This window comes from Eretmochelys imbricata, chromosome 3 (assembly GCF_965152235.1).
Source record: "Eretmochelys imbricata isolate rEreImb1 chromosome 3, rEreImb1.hap1, whole genome shotgun sequence".
Classification (NCBI taxonomy): Eukaryota; Metazoa; Chordata; order Testudines; family Cheloniidae; genus Eretmochelys; species Eretmochelys imbricata.
This window is the reverse complement of record NC_135574.1, coordinates 142,846,189-142,864,710: the sequence shown is the minus strand read 5'-3', so window position 1 is coordinate 142,864,710 and position 18,522 is coordinate 142,846,189. Positions and strand designations below refer to the sequence as shown.

General features: G+C 40.5%; 1 protein-coding gene across 2 annotated transcripts in view; it reads right to left on the bottom strand.

Annotated features, from left to right (window-relative positions):
• Positions 1–18,522, bottom strand: part of PRKD3 (protein kinase D3) — a 78,754-nt gene that overhangs the window by 16,504 nt on the left and 43,728 nt on the right. For both annotated transcript variants that reach the window (XM_077813520.1, XM_077813521.1), the window contains exons 6-13: positions 17,634–17,823; positions 14,686–14,763; positions 13,165–13,348; positions 10,863–10,986; positions 7,638–7,715; positions 5,074–5,350; positions 1,698–1,750; positions 846–918 (exon numbers count right to left, since the gene is read on the bottom strand). In XM_077813520.1, the coding sequence (XP_077669646.1) occupies positions 846–918; positions 1,698–1,750; positions 5,074–5,350; positions 7,638–7,715; positions 10,863–10,986; positions 13,165–13,348; positions 14,686–14,763; positions 17,634–17,823 (1,057 nt within the window). The remainder of the gene's footprint in view (positions 1–845; positions 919–1,697; positions 1,751–5,073; positions 5,351–7,637; positions 7,716–10,862; positions 10,987–13,164; positions 13,349–14,685; positions 14,764–17,633; positions 17,824–18,522) is intronic.

The following is an 18,522-nucleotide window of genomic DNA, read 5'->3' as shown; positions in this document are numbered from 1 at the left end:
ATGGGTCCAGATGATGAAGATGTCATCAATGTAGCCCAAGTAGAGTAGGGGCATTAGGGGACGAGAGCTGAGGAAGCATTGTTCTAAGTCGGCCATAAAAGTGTTGGCATACTGTGGGGCCATGCGGGTACCCATAGCAGTGCCGCTGATTTGAAGGTATACATTGTCCCCAAATGTGAAATAGTTATGGATGAGGACAAAGTCACAAAGTTCAGCCACCAGGTTTGCTGTGACATTATCGGGGATACTGTTCCTGACGGTTTGTAGGACATCTTTGTGTGGAATGTTGGTGTAGAGGGCTTCTACATCCATAGTGGCCAGGATGGTGTTTTCAGGAAGATCACCGATGGATTGTAGTTTCCTCAGGAAGTCAGTTGTGTCTCGAAGATAGCTGGGAGTGCTGGTAGCGTAGGGCCTGAGGAGCGAGTCTACATAGCCAGCTCAAATAAATTTGTTAGTCTCTAAGGTGCCACAAGTACTCCTTTTCTTTTTGTTTAATTACTGTTCTTTTGCCTCCTTTCTTGCTTTCTGATAGGTGGAGTCTTAAAAGGTAACAATGATTCTTCTCTGGGAAGAGGAGACATGAAATGGAAGAAAACTAGCAAGACTGTTCAGATGATTTTGTCTTGTTTCCAGAATTTCATTTGCTCATGATTTCACATTACAAACAAATATGTTGTAACTTAAGCATTTTAACATGAAATATTATGGCAGCAGAGCTGTATGTCATTGGGACAACTCAGATATGAGTAATATATGAAATGTGACTGTAGCTAATATACGGACACTAGCCAACTACACCTCCAGCATGAGCACATACATAGCAAAAGTTCACAGGAACTTACCTCCATATACAATGCCAAACTGACCGGAACCTAGGACCTCATCAGCAAAGATCTGATATACAGAGCTGATATCCTATTGCATGAAAGAGATAAACCGCAAACATTAGGAGCAATCAGAGAACAAATGTCCATTTGGAAGTTCAATGGTACTGGCTAAATTGTTAATCATGCTTTCAATAAACAGTTTGAAATTAAAGTTGCTTTGGTTATTTTAAAACTATGGGGCAGATTCAAAGCTAATGTAAGTTGTCGTATCTGCCTCATTGTATTTAACACTATGGTGACAGTAAAGAAAATGAATAATTTTGTACTAACTGACATATACACATAACATCCACTTATTATTCTGAATGTCAGTGAATATCTGCTATCTCATTCTTAAAAATTCCAGAACACACTTTTAGTTCAATCTGTTCTGGGTTCTAATAAAGACAGTCAAACAAAAGGTTAAAAACCTGTCTACTAAGATTATTTTTCACTCATATCTCCGGCCCTTAAGTAAATGAAAATATAAAAAATTCAGCCGAAGTATTTGGAGCATAATTGCATCACCTACAAATATAGGTTTCCCATTGTGTGTGCGCATCATTAATTTGGAAATAGATATACAGGGGAAGGAACTTTCTCTAAGGAAATTCTAGTCATTATATTACATATGATGACACACACTCACCAAAATATCAATTATGTCAATAAGGGAGACTGCTTTTATGTACCTATTGAGAATAGAGAGTTCCATGGCTGTAAAACCTTTAGGTGTTTTCCCTTGACCATTTTATGAGACATTCTTTCTTACTATCATTTGCTTTAAAAGAGTTTGGGTACATAATACTATTTTTGCACATGACTCACCACATTCTCCTGGATCTGGCAATTTGAAACAGAGATGCTAAGAGATAATTCCTCTGCAATAAGAAAGAAAGTATAACACTTTAACAGAATAAAAAGTCAAGTTTTGTTACTGGTTAAAAATCATTTAACAGACTTCTAGCAATGTAGCTAGGGTGAAAGGCTGTGCACTGGTGTTCTGCAGAAAAATATATATTCAGACTCCAAAGTCACATGTTGATTTAGACAAACTGGTCTGGGTTTTGTTTTGTGAAGCAATAGTTCAGGATTAGTAAAATGCCAAAACTGATGGGAAAAGAGGTTAAAGATTAGAACAATTTGTACAAGACCAGGAGCTGGAAACTGAAGATGAAAGTAATTTGCCTACTGCATCGTAAATTGCAGCAATTCTCTGGTAGTGAAACAGAAAAGTAATCAAGTGACAAAGTAAAATAGATCATTTATCTTAACCAAAAGGAATTGTTAGCTGTCTGCAGAGTTAAGGAACTTATATGCAATTAAGTAGGTAAATATAAGCAACCAAGGGAAGGAAAATATCAAGTCAAGCAAGATACAGACGAGCATGATAATTTAGAAAATATTGCCTGTGTAAGTTCTATTCTAAATGTTAGTTTTGTAGATCTGCTGAAGGAGGACATAAATCTGCTAAATTTGAGAGCAAATCTGGAAGATTGATCAGAGACCTCTTCAAGTAAAAGAAGCAGACATGGAAGTTCAGAGCACAGAAAATTTCTACTCTAAGTCTTCAGCAGAGAACCAACTTAGACATGAAGTTTAGGAGTATAACCTCATAATGTACAAGGCAAGAAAATAGACAAAACATAGCAACAATTGCCTTTTCCTTTGTCTTCAGGCTGGAGTCAAGCTTCTCAGACAAAAGGACAAAGACCAATCTGCCAAGTGAACTTTCAGAGTATGCTGAACAAATCCCTGGACAATATGAATGTCAGGCATGTTCCAAACCAGAAAGAGCCTTGAACTCTAGGAACACAATTCAAAAGCACAAATAGAAAGCCTGTTGCTTCCTCTCTTGTCATCAATGCTCCACCCTCAAAGCAAGGCTCTACAGAACTGGCATGGTAACAAATACCAACTCACTGGGACTAGGTTCCTCTGAATATTGTACCTGAACAAGAACCTCTACAGGTTCATGCGTGTCTAATGACTGTCCTCTTCTATTCGAGACTGGTTAGGCCTTAGTTGGGACAAAGTATTCAATTTTGGCCAAGAAACAGTTGAATTCAAGAAGTGAGAAACAAAAATTGTAAGATTTAGAAAATAACAGCAAAATATACATAGTCTAAATTGCAGTAAGGATAAAGTAGGTTAAAAGGAAGAGGAACTTTGTAAAATCACCATTACTGGAGATATTTAAGACTACATGTGACACCCATCTATAGAGATGCTTAGAGAGCATGAAATCAGTCCAGTTACCATGCAGGAGGACAGTGATCAACTAACAGCCCCTTCCAGATAAGCTGATTCATGTATAAAAAACAACATGTAGACTGACAGTTCTCCACTGATCACATATCTGAGGAGACTTAAGAGCATAACTTATTCTACCCAACAACATCATTACTTTACATTCAAAGTACTCCCTCAGAAGCTGCCTATATAAGTTAATTAGCAAGACAAGGTGGGTGAGGTAAGATCTTTTATTGGACCAACTTCTGTTGGTGAAAGAGACAAGCTTTTGAGCCACAGAGCTCATCCAATAAAAGATATTGCCTAACCCACACCCACCTTGACTTTAACATCCAGGACCCAACACAGCTATAACTATACTGTGTACAATTATATGACATAAAAGTTCACTGAATCTACCTCCAGTCTTCTTCCCTCCTACTTTAAGTGAAGCTACACCAACTGGGGAGCTCTGCCTTCTAATTTATTAAAACAAAGACCCGGAGAGCCACCCTTTTTGAGGAACAGTAGTATGTCAGTGATTCATCAATTAAGGGAAGAATCATCTGCAAGCTCCTTACATGCATATATAAACCAAAATACTAAATCGACAGTGCAGATATGAAAAACGGTGCCTAGAAAACAAATTTCTAAGGATTTTTCAAGTGATTTGATGGATGTATGTAGTTGTTAAGCTATCTATGTCCCTTTTATAGACAATTTTAATGTCTATAGTCAGACTGATGTTCACTGTAACTAACAAATGCACTGAAGTCACTGGTTTCCAGGATATATCATGTTATCAAAAGGATTACAAATAATTACTTTTGGCTTTTTAAATACTAAAAAGGGCTTCTGCCTATATTAGTATCTTAGAGTTAAAGCTCAGAAGATGATAGATATATTTAAAAGAATGGTAAAACAGCTATAGTAACCAATCACATTTCACAGAAACAATACCTCTCCATAATTAAATACCAATATGGTGTTTGCTAGATATACATCACACTAATTTGAGAGCATATTTTGTTTTCAGAATATACCTTCACTCATTGATTGAGGGCAGCATCTGAGTATCACTCTGCTGTCGATATCATTACCTACACAGAATAGGTAGGGATTTGATATTGTCAGGGGTAAATTAATTTATCCCAGGATTCCTTGCAAATTTAGTGACACAACAATAGGCGGACGAAGGAGCAGGTGGGCCCCAGCAGTGGACAGCATTGAGGGAGAACTCAAGTGTGGAGGCATAAGCCTGAGCAGGGTAACAGTATGAATGCTGTTGCCAACAGGCTCCAAGGAGGTACTTGGAGAGAATGACCTGGAATATCTGGTGTTCAGTACACCAGGGACAGTGAATCTGATGCGCTGTGTGAAGAAGAAGGGTGAAGAAGGAAGGGTGGTGCCTTTCTTCTGCCTTTTTACAACTTCAGTGCAGAAGGAGTTCATCCCACCACTGACAGTACTTACATCCCATTATCGGCTCCCTTCCTTGTTCTTGCAGCTAGGGTATAACTACAAAGAGGCATTACATATGTGAAAGGGATGAGGGAGACAGTACCACAAAGTATCTGAAATCTCACAAACTTAAAGAAATTTCACTTAAAGTAACAACCCATTTTTTTTTAAAGTTTATATTAAAAGAAGTACTTTGGTCATGATCTGTATTAAATGCATCAGCTACGTGTGACTTTTACAGTCCTACAATAAAGGTTTTGTAATATGCATTCATGATAGGAATGACAACAGATTCTTAACTACTGTTTGGTGCTACAACAGGTGAAAAGGTTTCTTTTCACAATTAAAATAAAATTCTACATGTGTCTAAAAATTAAGTAAGGCCCCAATTCAACAAAGCATTTACATGAATACTTTACTTTAAATACATGCTTAAATGCTTTACTGAACTGGAGCCTAAATCAGTAACAGCTTCAGTATATGAACAACAGCGCCTTGTCTGCCTGCTTACTGTGATCTTTTCCTTGTCCTGCTGCAGTGCACACGCTAGCTTGAGGAGTGACTGGCATCAAAGCCTGACGGATGGCTTTCTCCCAGCTTTGAGCTACGTCAAGTCCAACTCCAGTGGCAGCAAGAACAGGATTGTGATGGCTGTTGCCATTATTTTCGCCAACAAAGTATACCATGGTGTCAGTGATGATCTCAAAACAGTGTGGGTTGCTGCCCTGCACCATGTTTGAGAAATCTCGAGGCTGATTCACCTGGAGAATTTCTGAAAGTGGGATCTCCTGAAGAAAAATATGAAGCATTAAAAAAATTGAAAACGTACATGTAGCTATAACATATTGGAACTTCTTTCTTGAAGTTAAGAGTCATTACAGTTACTGAACGGGATGTTCTGGTAATGTCAAACTTCATATTGCTACAAACTCCACAATTTTTCCAAACTGCTATATACAAGCCCAGAGAGATTTCCAACATTGTTGTTTATCTCCATACATATTTAGGGCCCAATCCAGTACTCTCAAGCCAAACAGAAACATCATTAACTTAAATGGGAGCACAGCTTAAGTAAACATCATGGGATCAGGCTCTTAGTAATAGGACTGTGTTTTATTTTTTTAAATAGCGGTATTATTTGTATTTGGGCTAGGACTTCATTGCATTAGGTCCCGAATATACACACACAATCCTTTTTATGAAGAGTTTACAGCTCAGAAAAGATACAACAAGTGAGCGTGACCAAAACAAGAAGGAATAGGAGACAAAGGACAAGGGCAACAGTGCTAAGAATATGTGGTTACCTAAGCAAGTTACATGCACTATTACAAAAAACTAAAGAATTCCCTTCTATATAAATATTAGACAATCCCACTGGCATTCTACCTTGCCATTATCAGCTGGCAAATTACCATAGTACCATGGCAGAAGTGAGACTTGGAGAGAGATTTGAAGAAAGAGAGTTGTAAGTTTATGGACCAGTTAGGGGACAGCATTCCATGCGTGTGGGAAAGCGTGTGTAAAGACATTTGTAAAAAACTGGACAAGCAGGTGAACTAGGCTGGCATTGTAGTGAGAGGAGAGGGTCACTCAATAAGAGGCAAGAGCGGATAAGTAGGAAGGACAAATTGTGAAGAGTTTTAAAGGTGAGGACAAAAAGCCTTCAAATAGTAGAAAAGTAAGAGTTAGTGGAGGGTTTTAAAGAGGTAGTAACAGAATGTGAGCAACGAGTGAAGAAAATGTTAACAGTTGTGTTTTGAATGGACTGGAATGGGGCAATTTGAGCATCAGGGAGGTCTCAGAGGAGAAGATTGCATTGTTCCAGATAGGAAGGAGGAGGACCTGGACAAGAATTTTAGCTGAATGCACAGAGAAGAAGCTGGATCTTAGAGATGTTATGGAGGAAGAAACTGCAAGATTTGGACACAGCCTGAATGTGCTCAGCAAGAGGGGAAAAATCTCTGCTTAAATTATCAACACATTCTGAGCATTTCGCTACAAAATGTATTACTATATTAATAACCTGCTAGAATTATTGGCAAGCCTTGACTATTTACTGATTGGGCTGCACAGCAAGATGAGAATAAAGAAATGCATTTAACTAATCTTGGTTAATTACTCCTCAGAGAACAATTTCAGTTTTATCTTAGGAACTTAAAAGTAAATACAGGAGCCCATGTGAACATTTACAGTCAACATGTATAGTAAGAGAAGACCCCAGCTTTTAACAAAGCCATCTGTCAGAAGTGATTGAGCTGGCAAGTTACAGAAATGAGAGCAGATGACCGAAGTAATATGGAGTGAAAAATCCCTTAATAAAGTTGAGCATCATCCATGTTAAACTCTTTGTCAAGGCCCTGAGACTTTCATAGTTATTTATTTACCAATACCTTTTACAAAAGAAAAATTATTTTCCAATGCATTCTCTTTCTAAAATCTGACATGTCGTATCAGCTTAATCTGCAGCCTGGGAGGTTTAGGTTATATATTAGGAAGAACTTTTTAACTGTAAAGATAGTTAAGCACCGGAATAATCTTCCCAGGGAGGTTGTGGAATGTCTGGAGCTTTTTAAGAACAGGTTACACCAACACCTGTCAGGGATAGTCTAGGTATATTTGATCTTGCCTCAACACAGGGACCTGGACTAGATGACCTGTCAAGGTCCCTTACAGCCCTACACTGCTGTGATTCTAAGCTACAGCCCCAACTGTACAACACACAATCTACATCTACAATGGGGTATCACCAGTTAGCCAAACTATCCAATAACTGCTAAGAAACTTCATATACTAAGCTAACACGCCTTTAAATAACCGTTTAAATATTTTTTTTAAAGTGAGAGACATTTAGTCCAGGTGATTAAGCAGAGGAATGGGAAGCATGAGCTCCTAAGGTTCTAGTCCTAGCTCTTCCTATCTGGTGCCTTTGGCAAATCACAACCTTTCTGCCTCAGCTTTGATCTATAAAACAGGGATAATATTTATCATTCTACCTCAAAGGTTTGTTGAGAATAAACTGGATGTTTGTAAAGTAACAAGTAAAGTGCTATACAACTGCTGAGTATTATTACTTACCTTGTAATATTTTGTTCCAGATTCATTTTGAAATAGAGTAAGACATTTACTATCCAGTCTCCAGTAATGTCTCTTTCTCTACAAGACATACCACAGAGGATCATCAGACACAAACAAAACAAAACTGCTAAAACTTCAGTTTCCAGAAATTTAATGTAGAGTGGTTTTATGGTACACATGATATACTGCACACATCAGGCTACCGCTGCTAGAGTTTTCAGTTTACACTGGATGCATGAAGCAGTATGTACTTTGGGATACATACGCCAATTTTTAAAACTCAAGAACAGACGCATTCCACAAACTGGAAAGAATGGTTACTTACCCTATGGTAACTGTGGTTCTTTTCGAAGTGTTGTCCACATGGATTCCACTCATGGTGCATGTGCTCCATGCAGGCAAGATCAGATTCTTTTGGCTAGCAGTGTCTGTGGGGGCCACACCTGCATCCTAGGTGTTCTTACACAGCTCCCACCCCCGGGTATTAAGGGCTGAGAAAGCCCAACCACCCCTCAGTTCCTTTGCCGATACAGAATCCGAGAGGAGGATACTGCAGTAGTGGGGAAGGAGGATGGTTCATTGAATCCATGTGGACGACACATCTTAAAGAACCACAGTTAGTGTATGGTGAGTAACTGTTTTCTCTGAAAAAAGGAGTAACTGTGGCACCTTAGAGACTAACAAATTTATTTGAGCATAAGCTTTCGTGAGCTACAGCTCACTTCATTGGATGCATTCAGTGGAAAATACAGTGGGGAGATTTATATACACAGAGAACATGAAACAATGGGGGTTACTATACACAGTGTAAGGAGAGTGATCACTTAAGATGAGCTAATACCAGCAGGAGAGTGGGGGGTGGGGGGTGGAGAGGAAACCTTTTGTAGTGATAATCAAGGTAGGCCATTTCCAGCAGTTGACAAGAACGTCTGAGGAAAGGGTGGGGGGACGGGGACATGGGGAAATAGTATTAACTTTGTGTAATGACCCATCCACTCCCAGTCTCTATTCAAGCCTAAGTTAATTATATCCAGTTTGCAAATTAACTCCAATTCAGCAGTCACTCATTGGAGTCTGTTTTTGAAGTTTTTTTTGTTAAAGAATTGTCACTTTTTAGATTAGGTCTCTAATCGAGTGACCAGAGAGATTGAAGTGTTCTCCGACTGGTTTTTGAATGTTATCATTCTTGAAGTCTGATTTGTGTCCTTTATTCTTTTACGTAGAAACTGTCCAGTCTGACCAATGTACATGGCAGAGGGGCATTGCTGGCACATGATGGCGTACATCACATTGGTAGCTGTGCAGGTGAATGAGCCTCTGATAGTGTGGCTGATGTGATTAAGCCCTATGATGGTGTCCCCTGAATAGATATGTGGACACAGTTGGCAATGGGCTTTGTTGCAAGGATAGGTTCCTGGTTAGTGGTTTTGTTGCGTGGTTGCTGGTGAGTATTTCCTTAAGGTTGGGGGGCTGTCTGTAAGCGAGGACTGGCCTGTCTCCCAAGATCTGTGAGAGTGATGGGTCGTCCTTCAGGATAGGTTGTAGATCCTTGATGCGTTGGAGAGGTTTTAGTTGGGGGATGAAAGTGATGGCTAGTGGCGTTCTTTTATTTTCTTTGTTGGGCCTGTCCTGTAGTAGATGACTTTTGGGTACTCTTCTGGCTCTGTCAATCTGTTTCTTCACTTCAGCAGGTGGGTATTGTAGTTGTAAGAATGCTTGATAGAGATCCTGTAGGTGTTTGGCTCTGTCTGAGGGGTTGGAGCAAATGCGGTTGTATCGTAGAGCTTGGCTGTAGACAACGGATCGTGTGCTGTGGTCTGGATGAAAGCTGGAGGCATGTAGGTGGGAATAGCGGTCAGTAGGTTTCCGGTATAGGGTGGTGTTTATGTGACCATCGCTTATTAGCACTGTAGTGTCCCGGAAGTGGATCTCTTGTGTGGACAGTGTGTATGGTAACCCCCATTGTTTCATGTTCTCTGTGTATGTAAATCTCCCCACTGTATTTTCCACTGAATGCATCCGATGAAGTGAGCTGTAGCTCATGAAAGCTTACACTCAAATACATTTGTTAGTCTCGAAGGTGCCACAAGTACTCCTTTTCTTTTTGTGAATACAGACTAACACGGCTGCTACTTTGAAACCTGTTCTCTCTGAGTGATTGTCCACCTGCATTCCATTCTTGGTGACTAACAAAAAGCTGTCTATTTGCTTGGAGGTGGGTACCAGGAGTCCTACTTAAAAAAATGATTGCAGGATAGCCAATCTGGAAGCCTCTGGCAAAGAGTAGTGTCTTGCAAAGATGTGGATAGAGCTCCCTGTAGCTACCCTAAAATTTCAAGTACTAAGACATTCCCCAAACAGGCAGCAGAGGCTGCCTGGTCTTTAGTGGAATGAGTGCTAATGTGGAATCTAACTTGGCTAGCCCATAATTGTTTTTATAAAATTGAAGACCCACTTAGACACCCTTGGTGAGAATACAAGTCGTCCCCTAACTCTTATCAGCAAACACCATGGATAGTCCGGGTATGTTACTGAATGATTTTTTTCTAGTTGATGTAAAAGTTTAGCGTCTTTACTACAACACCTGAGTTAAGGTTAGCTTCCCCAAGAGTTGAGTGAGATTTGAGGGGGGAAAAAACTGGGAGGTGAATGGATTGGTTGGAACTCTGAGACAACCTTGTGGAAAACTTGGAGACTGACCCCCATCATCTTGAAACAAGGAGAACATATCATGAGAGCCAGACTCTCCTCTACCCTTTGAACTGATGTAAGGACTACTACAAAAGCAAACTTCATCAACAGGTGGCACAGGGAACAGGTTGCTAAAGGCCCATCAACTCTGCTAACAGTCTACTGAGGTTCAAAAGGGGGAAACTGGGGAAAAAACATGAAGCCCTTAAGGAATCTTGCCACTGTAGGATGGGAAAATGCAATCTGGCCCCATATAAGAGAAAGATACATAGATGTTGCTACTAAATACATCCTTATGGAGTTGATAGAAAGCCTAGATAATTTCAGGGCTAGCAAACAGGGAATTGAGTCTTGCTAGATTTCCTTAGTCACATTGTTACTGCATACATCTAAATATATTCAAATTAAATTCTAAACAAGGACGTCAATACATTATTAAACCAGTTTTTTAAAACAAAAAGGGAAATTAATTTATTGATTTAAACAAGTAACCCTTAAAATAAAATAGATATACGAAGAAACAAAGTTACTAACCAGGTTGTCTCTGCTGGTATAGTGAACCATCCATCCTTCCTTCACCATTGTACTGCTCTTCCTCTTTGTGTGCTTGATTGACTGTACAACCCTCATTAGTGGAATATTATTACTTGTTGATGGACTAAATTTTAAAAAAGGTTATAATTTAATCAGAAACCATTAAAATTTGACGACAATTATACCAGTACTATACTGTGTGTTTTCAGGAACAGACATCTTTTCTTACCTATAAATGCCATTTCTTTGATTGACAAGGTCAGCTTCTAAATAAGTTGAATGTCACTAGCATAATGATCATCCAGTTGAATAGCAGGATTTTTCAGCTGCAACACGTTGTCACAAGGCTGCTACTAGCTTCCTCAGTACAAATGCCAAAGCATTTACAACAGAGTGATATGTTTACAAAATTGAAGATAAGGTATGCCTGGTTGGAATTAGAATGACTAGAGAAATAATGCCATCTCACTAAAGATTAACTGAAGTGGTCATTTTTTTTCTCCAACAACCAGAAAATAGTATCACTAATGCCTATGTACTGTTATTCTGTTCCACTTATTACACTATTCCATAATACTGCTATTCCACTGGTCATCTGTGTCTGTACACATGTGACATAAGCTGTCCACCTGGCCAGAAATGGACTTTCTTCATTTGAGCCATACCTGCACTAAACAATTTTACCAAAAAAATCATCATCCCACTAGTGTTAGCTCAAGTGCAGACAAGGCTCTGGCTGCTTCTAACATTTTTATAAATGAATTAATTAAATCTGCAGGTTTATGCAGTAAAAACCACCAATGTCCCGTCCAGAAACTGGTGGTAGCACTGGTGGGAATAGTTTGCAAACAAGGCTTGAGAGAATCCAGCTGACACTTTTCAAAGTAATAAAGAAATTTTAAAAAATTACATAATAAAATAAAGTAAACTAACCCAAACTGGATAATGATTGCCCTATTCAAGACCAAGAAGATATTTAATTTCAATCAAATCAGATACCAAATTCTTCCTCTCAAACCGTCAATACCCCCCACTTTATGTAAATAAAGACAATTGGTATACAAGCTGTACACAGAGAAATCACCACTCACATCAAAAACTAAACTACAAAAACTAAAATATCATCTCCTTTAGTCCAGCTCACAGGGAATTAAAACACAAGGGCTAAAGCCATTTAGATCTATTTACAGTAGGAATGAATTTGGTCCAAGGTCAGTAGCATAAAATAGGCATGAAGATCTTGGTCAGCAAGGCATTTTCCACTGATGAATCCAGGGGTCTCAAACTCAAAAGACCATGAGGGCCAAATAAGGACTAGTGCATTGGCCTGAAGGCCACATCACTGACACCCCCCCTGCCCGGCTGCCCCCACTCCACCCCTTCCATGAGGCCCCACCCCTGCCCCGCCTCTTCCCACTCCTTCCCCGCCCCCATTCCAACCCCTTCCCCAAAGTCCCCACCGCAACTCCGCCCCCTCCCAGACCCCAGGGGGTGCAGGGTGCTCAGGGCAGGGGGTTGGGATGCAGGAGGGGTACACACTGCGGGCTCCAGCCCGGCACCGCTTATCTAGAGCGACTCCAGGGTTGCAGCAGCGTGCACCGGGGCCAGGGAAGGCTCCCTGCCTGCCTGTCCAGGCCCCAGCCCTGCGCCGCTCTGCTCCGGGAAGTGGCCGGAACCACGTCCCTGCTGCCCCTGGGGGAGGAGGGACACAGGGCTCCGTGCACTGCTTTTGCCGCTCCTCCAGGTACCTCCCCCGAAGCTCCCATTGGCTGCAGTTCCCCATTCTCAGCCAATGGGAGCTGCAGGGGGCAGTGCCTGGGAGCAACACACAGAGCTCTCTGTGCACCCCCACCCCCACCCCCACCCCGGTGGTGCCGGGAGCAGGGATGTGGTGCCAGGAGCAGCGCAGGGCTCGCAGCACCAGGGGACACAATCTCAACTGCAGCCTGTAGTTTGCCCACCCCTGGCCCAGAGGTAGGCGAGGTGGGAGGAGCTTGGTGGGCTGCGTGTTTGAGACCCCTGGACTAATCTGTAGTTCTAGCCATTTTTCAATAAGCTGATTTATTTCCAGGTTCACAGTCACAGTTCAGCAGCTTTTGCAAGAAAAAAAAATCCCACCATATATCTAGGCTTTTAATTTACTTGGTTTTCAGCTTTATTTGGGACTGAATGTTCTGTAAAACTGTGCAAATGAAGACCTGACCAGCAACAACAAATTTGGAACTCTGCAAAAAACTGTGTTTTAGTATACAGTATTGGGGAATGGAATGTCTGTAGCACAACAATCTTTGTTGCTGCTTACCTGATAGTTTTGACAGCTTCTTCATCTTTGTCCACATCAAGATCAGAAGGGTCCATAAAGAACATTTTGTCCTCTGGAGGAGAAGGTTCTTCTGCATCATCCAAACCCCGACTACCGTCACTGTTTATTTCATTGCTGTCAACTTCCATTGGCATGTCCAAATCTTGGCCTGGACTAGAAGGTTCTAACAACAGATAGAATTATCTTAAGTTAATGACAAGTCATAGAACTCTCCCCTCTGATCTAGTCTTACACACACACAAAAATCAAGTCACAGACAAACAAAAAGACTGTCGATCACACCTGCGAAACCATTCAAGAGCCCTATATTTTTTCAGTATTGATGCAGAAGCGTATAAAGAACATACATATTGCAGGCCTCATTTCACATCATGCCAGGTTAGGGAGGTCGGGCCAAAACAGTCCTCATAAGAAAATTACAGGCAAAATTCTATGGTCTGGATTCACGGGTATTGCTAAAGTTATTTTGTACCACATATGCTGTGAGTAATGAAAATGGCCTTCAAGTGGCTAGAGATGGTCAATTCCTTGTTCAAGGGAATTCTCCACTAATGGAAAGTTTCCCCCTGTGCCAGCTGACCTTCCACCCCAGCATACAGAGGAGGGGGGTGTTGGGGACAATCCAAAGGCAGATGTTACAGAACGGAGTTTGTACACACTCAGTTCTTCACTGGCATAAATTAAAACTGCTCCCCTGAAGCTTTCACTTATGTTGCCAGGTGGCCCAGAACCAGGGAGATACAATCACTCATCTATGACTCTCTCTCTCCATCTTATCTTCACAAAGCTCAGACAGAATGGAGAATCAAGCCTATGTCCTCCCTTTTGAATGGGTCAGGACAGCCAAGGGAAAAATGGTATCGGAAAGGGCAAAACCTCAAGAATTTAGGAAGAGATGACACTTCCCCCCAAGCCCTTTGGGAATAGAGTCCCATTAAACAAACCAAAGCTCCAACAAGTTAAAAAGTTAATGGAAATTCTTTCTCCAGATACATACAGAAATGTTACTAGCACATTACAAAGTATTGTTTGGCTGACTGGCCATTAAAATGTGTTATTAAGAGAGAATGTTTCCCTATGCAATTTTCCATTTTACCCCATTAAAAATGGTCCTTTTTTCTGCAAAGAAAGTTGTTCTTCATGAAAAACATTGAGTAGACTGATCACAATTTAAATTCATTTTTGGACATGAAAAAATGTTCCTAATTCTTAACTTCAAGAGAAATATCAAATGAAGTATACTGAGTTTGCCAAGATTTTTTAAGTAAGTTTTAAACTACCAGAAAGACACGTCTTAAAACCAAACCTTTAATTCTCAATTACCTCATAGGGACTAATTCTTCTCCAGGAAGAAAAAAGGAGGAGTGGAAAAGGGCATTTAATACACTTTAGCCTTAAAATACTTAGAGTTGACAGGATCAGAAAGTAATAAAAATAAGGTTTGTGTATTTTGTTATGTCTCCAGAGATATTTCACTATTTGAAAACATGTTTTTCCTACCTCCATTGAACACCACCTCTCCAAGACAGTCTCTAGGTACTTTAGATGCACAACGTTTGTGACAGTTAAATCTGCAATCTAAAAAAAACCCCACGTCATTACATATAGTTTAGTTTTACTCATACCAGAAAGAGCCTCTGAAATAACTATCACATTATTTTCAACAAGATATTCAACCAACTTCAAGCCAGAAAACATGTCAACAACCTTGTCACGAAGTCACTTGCTGAGATGGCTCCACTGCAATTCATTAAATCATACTGGCATCTATGACTATCCTTTCATCTCTTCTCTCTCCAAGAAATATACTATTCTTTTCTGTGTGTGTGTGTCTCTCTCTCTCATTTTGTTTTTTTAATCCTGATTTTACTACTCTGCTCTGGTTCTCTTCTTTCATACTCTCCCTTCTCCATCCCCAGTTCCCTTTTCTCCATTGTTTTTGGGATCAAAGATTGTCTCCTCCCTACTCTTTGTTCTGCCTGCTGTTATGGGACTAAAGTTTTGTTCCGACCACCATGGCCACTATGATACCAAGTCTTTCACCACCCATCAAAGTTATAAGACTTCCCCCTGCTACCAGGCCATGATCTCTCTCCCTTCAATACAGTCACCACAGCTTAAAGATTTCCTTTGTCTCCAGGACTGGTTTTGAACCAACAATCTGGCCCTCCCTGCTGCTGCCCACATGAAGCAGGAATCACCAGGGGTTTCTCACTTCCTCAGGATTAAACAGAAACAGCTCAGTCTCCTACCTTTTAAACTAAGTAGCTAAATGCTGGATCCAACTACTTCCTTATTTAGTCTTCTGAGCACCTAGAGTGACCAAATGTCAACAAGGTAATTGTCCCTTTTCTCCAGGACTGTTTCTAGTAAGATTTACAGAACAAGGTCAGTTTCTTCGTTTACTTTCAAGGAGCTAGAAAGATAAAGGTGCTCAGAATCCCAATAAGGAGCTGAGAAGAAAGGGTCATACTGCATGAAATGCTAGTCATCTTATTTTTCATCTCTCTTCTTTCATGCTCATTTCTCACTTCTCTATGCTTTTTTGCTATCTGTATCTACTGAAATTTACTTCAATGAAACTGGGGATAGAGGAATTCCATGTGTCTGGATGGATTTAAGACCAGTTCTCTTTGAAGTGGCTGCTGTCAACATTTCCACTCTCAAAAGGGTTAAAATAAAGTTTCAAGTGTCTTTTTAAGCTTTGTGCTCAATTACATATCAATAGTGCATATACAACAAGACAGAGATTCAAAATCCTAAATAATCCTGGATGCAGCCTAGAATTTCCACGCTGTAATACCAGCAGAGATGAAAGATGTGAGGTTATAACTCTCCCCATTTCAAAGGAACCTACCGATGTCTGGTGTTCAATTTTACAGTTACTTTTACATAACAGACGGGAAAAAACAAAACCGAAAATTTTTTAAACAAAAGCTATTTAAACACAGGATTACTGAAGCTTTACTGAGCAACATGTCTCAAATATACTAAAACATGACCAAACAGTTTAGCCTCCAAATCTGACCTTCTGGTATACTCCAGGCAGAAATGTCCATCAGATTGTAAAATATTCTTTTTCTATGTTAATTTTTAAGATTCATCACTCTGAGTTTTTTAGCTTTCTCTGTGACAAACTGTGATGGTGTACCGCCCTCTGGAAGGCCCTGCAGTCCTACCACACCCTGCCCCAGAAAAAGGCAAGAGAGTGGGGTTTGGCCAAGTGGCCTAGAGAGGCTGCAGGGGAGGCAGCCAATCAGAGCCTAGAAGGCACATATAAAAGGAGTTGCAGGACCTAGACAGCTCAGTTGCTGGCTGGAGCTAGAGGAGGAAGAATGTTGTTCCTGGCTGGCTGAGAAAGCTGCAGCAACTGGACAGAGCAGTCGCAGGCTGGGAAATTCCACAGGTCAGAGACTGGGGAGAAACCCTGCCCAGGAGCAGGACTGTGAAGCTCTCCAGGCACAGAGGCCTCAGAGAAAGAGCCCTGACAAGAAGGGCCAGAGACCTGTTAGAAGCGCACCAGATGAATACACCTGAGAGAACAGGGCAGAGATTGTTATGGACTCTCTGGGCAAGGAGGCCTGGGAGAGACCCTGATTAAACAGGGAACAGGCTGGGGACCCAACAAGCTGATAGGACATAGTGGAAAGCAGCCCAAGGAATGCTGCAATAGATAGTAGTGAAGGAAGCAGCAGGTGGCTGCTAGCCACAGGGTCCTTGGCTTAGGACCTGGAGTAGTGGGCGGGCCCAGGTCCCCGGCCCCACACTGGCCAAATGCAGAAGGGCTGAGGATGCACTCACAGTGAATGACAACCCCTTTATACAAACAAAGCAATGAAACACTGAGTAAGTAAAGTCTGTAGTGTTTTGGTATTTGGCTAATGCAGAGTCAATAGAGAAAGAATGTGATAATGTGCCATGTTCTGAGAGCTGTGGTGATATAATCAAAGATGTGAGAATACAAACAATGAGGTAGAGATATGTTAAGATGTTCTCCCTATAAACACAGGTGCACCTAATGGAAAGAAACTAAACTGGAACAGGAAAAATGTGATCTAGGTCTTTTTAAGTACTATACTTGACAGTGCCTCGAAGAGTTTTTGTATTTGTTTTTTAAAAGCTTCTAGTTGAAATGCAAGTGATTTTTAAAGGAGGGAATGTCCTCCACAATATTTTTGAGCTACTCAGAATGATCCTTGGAGGATTACCTTCTTTGCTGAACTACATTTGAACTAACTTATTATTCAAGTACATTATTCACAAATTATACAAACAATTAATACACCTTTTTGAATGGAGCAAAGCATGAAAACTGCAATTATCTTAAATATATAATTCTGTTTTAAATAAAGCTGCTGTTTTAAATAATGAGATTCATTTTTAAAATGTTTAAATATTGTAACATTCACTGAAATGAATCTTACTCCTGTAGAGCACTGAACTCCTACCTTTACATTGCATTCCTTGGCGAAAAAGGCCCTTGAGCAAACGTTTGCAGTACTGGCATATGGTGGGACGAGTATAGGAATGGACAGCAAAGGTGTGAGGAACCTTCACCCTGCAAAGCACCATCTTTTCCATCCAGATTGGACGCCCACTCCAGGAGGGAATTCTCTTACTGGGCTCTGGGTGGCAGCGCTGGAATAAAAGATGCACATGAGATTTTAATAAAACCATGTCAGGCTTAGAAACAATTTATTTCAAGGGGCGCTTGGCCCAGACACTGAGCAAACATCTTTTTTGCAGAGCATCTTGGCCAGGCAAGAATTCAAGAAGTAATTTTGGAAGACTGAAAAAAGCAACATACTGTAAGGCAGAGAGCAGGAAAAAGTCTATGAATCTGTATTTCCACAAGGACTAAAATTATGATAAACTACACCAAAAATACCCACTTTTGATTTCTTCAGGTAGTATGGTAAAGGCTCAGAAACAGCAAAGACCTATGATAAACATTAGTCTCACATGCAGACTCCTCCAAAAGGGGAGGCATTACAGGCAATCAACCCCAAAACAGACACCTGCCACATCACACTATCTATTTCAGAAAGCCTTGCATGCCAGGACAATTTACTAAATTAGGTAAAAATTCAAAATCCAAAATAATGTGTAATTTAAAAATTAAAATGAAATATTCAAAGCCTTACTGCTGATCTAGGTGTATTGTTTATGGAAGTAAAATAATAGTAACTTAGTTTCAGGGACAACCATGTGGAAAACACTGAACATCAGAGAAGGTGGAGGAATGTGGCACTGCAAAACTCAAACTATAGTAACATAGGACCAACTGACAAGACTGCAAATCCAGTAATCTATATTGTCAATTTAATCCCCTTAACA